The sequence below is a fragment of the Mandrillus leucophaeus genome, unplaced genomic scaffold (assembly GCF_000951045.1).
Source record: "Mandrillus leucophaeus isolate KB7577 unplaced genomic scaffold, Mleu.le_1.0 Scaffold74, whole genome shotgun sequence".
Taxonomy (NCBI): Eukaryota; Metazoa; Chordata; class Mammalia; order Primates; family Cercopithecidae; genus Mandrillus; species Mandrillus leucophaeus.
The window spans coordinates 2,639,033-2,644,436 of NW_012108030.1; the positions used below are offsets into that span (position 1 = coordinate 2,639,033).

The 5,404-nt window shown below is 50.0% G+C and overlaps 1 protein-coding gene across 1 annotated transcript in view; it reads left to right on the top strand.

Moving 5' to 3' along the window:
* The first annotated feature begins 3,426 nt into the window (after positions 1-3,426).
* IZUMO2 (IZUMO family member 2) overlaps positions 3,427-5,404 on the top strand; it is a 12,250-nt gene continuing 10,272 nt past the window's right edge. Inside the window, exons 1-2 of the mRNA XM_011965993.1 lie at positions 3,427-3,744; positions 3,890-3,964. Coding sequence (XP_011821383.1) covers positions 3,513-3,744; positions 3,890-3,964 — 307 coding nt within the window. The 5' untranslated portion in view covers positions 3,427-3,512. The remainder of the gene's footprint in view (positions 3,745-3,889; positions 3,965-5,404) is intronic.

A 5,404-nucleotide genomic window follows, 5' to 3' on the forward strand; every position in this document is an offset into this window, starting at 1 on the left:
CAGATCTGGCCATTAGTGTCACTCAGCAGGGCTTTGCAGCCTGGGGACCTCTGGCTGCCTGCCTGGCCCCACATCTGTCTCTGTCTCTACCTGCATAACCTCACACGAGTAGACTGTCCCTGCTCTGCCTCCCAATCCACGTCAGCCAGATGGGGTGTGGACGAAATGAGATAAGGCATGCCTTCATTCTGGCAATACACATGTGTATGTACATTACTTCATGAGGTTCACAAAACTCCCCAAAACCCTCCGGAAATATTAGAGCAGCAGGCACGACTTTGTACAGTCACAAACTCAGATGAGCATAAAACATATAGTCCTTTTCAGCTGGGCGTGGTGGCTCACAACTGTAATCCCAGCACTTTGGGAAGCCGAGGCGGGCGGATCACTTGAAGTCAGGAGTTTGAGAACAGCCTGGCCAACATGGTGAAACCCCGTCTCTACTAAAAATACAAAAATTGGCCGGGCGCAGTGGCTCACGCCTGTAATCCCAGCTCTTTGGGAGGCCGAGGCGGTGGATCACGAGGTCAGGAGTTCAAGACCAGCCTGGCCAACATAGTTAAACCCCATTTCCACTAAAAATACAAAAATTAGCTGTGTGTGGTGGTGCGCGCCTGTGGTCTCAGCTACTCAGGAGGCTGAGGCAAGAGAATCGCTTGAACCCGGGAGGCGGAGGTTGCAGTGAGCCGAGATCATGCCATTACACTCCAGCCTGGGTGACAAGAGTGAGACTCTGTCTCAAAAAAAAATAATTTAAAAAAAAATACAAAAATTAGCCAGGTGTGATGGCGCACACCTGTAGTGCCAGCTACTCGGGAGGCTGAGGCAGGAGAATCGCTTGAACCCGGGAGGCGAGATTACAGTGAGTCAAGATCGTGCCACTGCACGCCAGCCTGGGCAACATTGCAAAACTCTGTCTCAAAATAAACAAATGAACAAACATATCATCCTTTTCTTTTCTTTTTTATGTTTTGAGACAGGATCTTGCTCTGTGCCCCAGGCTGGCATGCAGTGGTGAGATCGTGGTTCGCTTCAGCCTTGATTTCCCAGGTTTAGGCGATCCTCCTACTTAAGTCTCCCAAGTAGCCAGGACTACAGGAGTGTGCCACCACACCCGGTTATTTTTTTCTATTCTATGTGAGAGCCTGAGGCAGGATGATCACTTGAGCCCAGGAGGTTGAGGCTGCAGTGAGCTGAGATCGCGCCACTGCACTCCAGCCTGGGCGACAGAGGGAGACCTTGTCTCCAGAAAAAAAAAAAAAAATTATGTCAATGGTATTGAGTTGTATGTTTCACTGTGGGTTTTTCGTTCGTTTGCTTGCTTTGTTTTGCTTTTTACTGTTTTCACTTGGATCCATTCATGTTATGATGTGGACAGGCTCGTCTGATCTTCCGGCTGCTACAGAGTCCTACAACCGGCGACCCACCTCCCCAGTGAGGACACCCAGCTCGCCTTGGTCTGGACGTCTGTGCGCCTGGAGGGTGAGTGTGGGAACTTCCTCGGCCACTTTTGCTGGGGTATGAAATCTGATGATAGTTCATTTAACTTATGTTTTACCAAATTAGCATGGCTGCAGCCGATAAACAAAACCGGTTCTGCCTCCCAAGCCTTCCTGCCTCACACCCGGGCCTCAGGGTTTGGGGCTTGGACGCTGAGGAATGAGCGGCCTTCCCATCCCATTCTAGCCGTCACTTCTTAGGTCAAACAGCAGCCCCTTGACTCCCTGCATGACAGGCAGATGGTAATAGCGGATGAGGAAAAGGACGCGCACGTTAATATCTCAGGTTCATTTCTCAAATTATGGCCCCCACGACATAGGTAGACAACTGGATCATCCTAAGAAAGGTAGGCGTGGGCGGCAAGGCCCTGACTTTCAGTCCGGAAGTAGAGAGAATTTCACTTGGATGTGAGCACCTCCTTGTGGTCTAATCCCACACTTTGTAATCCCAGCACTTTGGGTGGCCGAGGTGGGGGCGGATCACTTGAGGTTGGGAGTTCAAGACTAGCCTGCCCAACATAGTGAAACCCCGTCTCTACTAAAAATACAAAAATTAGCCGGGCGTGGGGGCACACACCTATAGTCCCAGCTACTCAGGAGGCTGAAGCAGGAGAATCGCTTGAACTTGGGAAGTGGAGGTTGCGGTGAGCTGAGATCGTGCCACTGCACTCCAGCCTGGGTGACAAGAGCAAGACTCTATCTCAAAAATTAAAAAATAAAAAAAGGGAACCCAGAGAGTCCTCTCACCCTCTTTCTGCCACGTGAGGATACAAGAAGAGAGCTCCACCAGAACCACATCTTGTTGGCGCTCTGATCTTGGATTTCCAGCCTCCAGAACTGCAAGAAATAAATTCTGTTGTTTATAAGCCACCCAGTCTATGGTGTTCTGTTATAGCACCTAAACTATTAATAAGACAACTCCCCTCTCCTACTCTGTCTCTCTCTCCCCTCCTCTCTCCCTCCACATAGTAATATTTAGTCTTAATTAATTTAATCTCTATGAATTAATATTTAACTATATATTAATATATCATATATGAATTTCACATTTGCTATATCTCCGTGTATACTATTATAATGTCTTTTAGTTGAATCTCTATGATTAAATTTATATTTAATTCATCTACGTATATAGAGTGAGCTGAGATTGCACCACTGAGCTCCAGCCTGTGACACAGAGCGAGACTCCATCTCTCTCTCTCTCTTTCTATATATATATATACACACACACATATACATACATAAATTATACGAGTGTGGTGGCACAGTAATCCCAGCTACTTGGTAGGCAGAGGCACAAAAATAGGTTGAACCTGGGAGGTAGAGCTTGCCATGACCAAGGATCGCACCACTGCCCTCCAGCCTGGGCGACAGAGCAAGACTCTGTCTGAAAACAAACAAACAAATAAACAAACAAAAAAACAATATGTGGGCCGGGCACAGCGGCTCATGCCTATAATTCTAGCACTTTGGGAGGCCGAGGCAGGCAGATCGCCTGAGGTCAGGAGTTCGAGACCAGCCTGGCCAACATGATGAAACCCGTCTCTACTAAAAATAAAAAATTAGCTGGACCTGGTGGCGCCTGCCTGTAGTCCCAGCTACTTGGGAGGCTGAGGCAGGAGAATCGTTTGAACCCGGGAGGCGGAGGTTGCAGTTAACCGAGATCACACCACTGCACTCCAGCCTGGGAGACAGAGTGTGACTCCGTCTCGGGAAAAAATAAATAAATAAATAAATAAATAAATAAATAAATAAATAAATAAATAAAATAAAACAATATGTGTTGAATGAATAAATTTAAGAGGAATTAGTAAGTTCCAAGAGGGGTAGAGCAGAGGCTTTCTGTTTTTTCTTGACTCTCTCTCTAGGTTCTAGAACCATGCCTGGCACACAGTAGGTGCTCAGCAAACACGGACCTGTAACACCCTGATGCTCCCTGGGCCTCCTGACCGCGTCCTCGACTGGGAGGCGGGGCCGGCCGGGCCCTCTCTGTGACGTCACAAAGGCCGCGCCATGCCTCTGGCCTTGACCCTTCTGCTGCTCTCGGGCCTGGGCGCCCCCGGAAGCTGGGGCTGCCTGCAGTGCGACCCCTCGGTGCCGGAGGCCCTGCGTCACCTGCGCTCCGCCCTCATCCCCAGTCGCTTCCAGTTGGAGCAGCTGCAGGCCCGCGCCGGGGCCGTGCTGATGGGCATGGAGGGGCCTTTCTTCCAGGACTACGCGCTGAACGCGTTTGTGGGGAGAGTGGGTGCGTGCTGGAAGTTGGGCAGCTGGGCTGGGCGAGGGATGCCGGAGACCACGCCCCCAAGAGGGGTCGGGGCCAGGCCTGGAGGGGGCGAGGTCACTTGCCTCTCTGGGGGGCCCACTGGAGTGTCCTCTCCCTTCTCCCCCAGAGACAAATCAACTGGACCTTGTGGCGTCCTTTGTCAAGAACCAAACGCAACACTTAATGGATAACTCTCTGAAAGGTAGGAGAGCCGAGGGAACGCCTGCTCCAGCACCCCTCTCCTTTCGGCCGGTCTGCATCACCTCCTTTAAATATAAAAAAAAGAGCAAACATGCATGTAATGCAGCCTTTCTTTTTTTTTTTTTTTTTTTTTTAAGGCGCAGAGCCTCACTGTCGCTCCGGCTGGAGTGCAGTGGCGCCATCACAGCCCACTGCAGCCTCGACCTCCAGGGCTCCAGCGATCCTGCTGCCTCAGCCTCCCAAGTAGCTGGGACCACAGGCGTGTGCCACCACACTTGGCTAATTTTCTATTTTTTAATTTTTTGTAGAGATGGGGTCTCATTATATTGCCCAGGCTGGTCTCAAACTCCTGGCCTCAATAAATCCTCCTGCCTCAGCCTCCCAAAGTGCTGGGATTACAGGTGTGAGCCGCTGCACCTGATCATAATCCAAGACACTCTTTTTTTTTTTTTTTTTTTTTAAGACAGTCTCGCCCTGTCTTCCAGGCTGGAGTGCAGTGCCACAATCTCTGCTCACTGCAGCTTCCGCCTGCCGGGTTCAAGCGATTTTCCTGCCTCAGCCTCCCAAGTAGCTGGGATTACAGGCACCCACCACCATGCCCGGCTGATTTTTATATTTTTAGTAGAGACGAGGTTTCACCATGTTGGCCAGGCTGATCTCAAACTTCTGACCTCAAGTGATCTGCCCGCCTCGGCCTCCCAAAAGTGCTGGAATTATAGGCATGAGCCACCGTGCCAGCCAAATCAAGATACTCTTAACAGGCAGGATATTCCAAGGACATAGAGGTTACCTTCCATGAGCCAGGCAAGAGCGAATTTTTTTTTTTTTTTTTTTTTTTTGTGAGGGGTGGGAATGTGCAGGGTTGGGACAACGCAGGCCTGCTCCATTAATCCTTTATTGCCCAATAAAATATGTCAAATGGAGGGAAATACTAAGGAGGAAAAAAATAAAGCAAGGACCACGGAATAGCAAGTGCTGTGAGTAGGGGTGGGGATTGCAGCTTAAAGTAGGGCATCCAAGAAAGATGTCCCTGAAAAGGGAGCTTGTGAGAAAAGACCAGAAGGGGAGAGGGAAGCAGCCATGATGGGGTCTGGGGGTAGAAGGGTGCAGGCAGAAAGAACAGCTGGTGGAATCCCTGAGGTGGGACTAAGTTTGGCATACTCACAGAACATCCAAGAAGGCCAGAGTGGAGTGAGAAGGCAACACTGTCTCTGTGGAAGATGAGATCTTAGAGTTAAGGGGAGGGAATGGGTGTTTAGAATATTGAACAAACAGGATTTGTTGCCAGTCATGCTGACAAATTGCACTGGGATATAAGAAAAAGAAAGGCGTCGGCCGGGCACGGTGGCTCACGCCTGTAATCCCAGCACTTTGGGAGGCTGAGGTGGGCGGATCACGAGGTCAGGAGATTGAGACCATCCTGGCTAACACGGTGAAACCC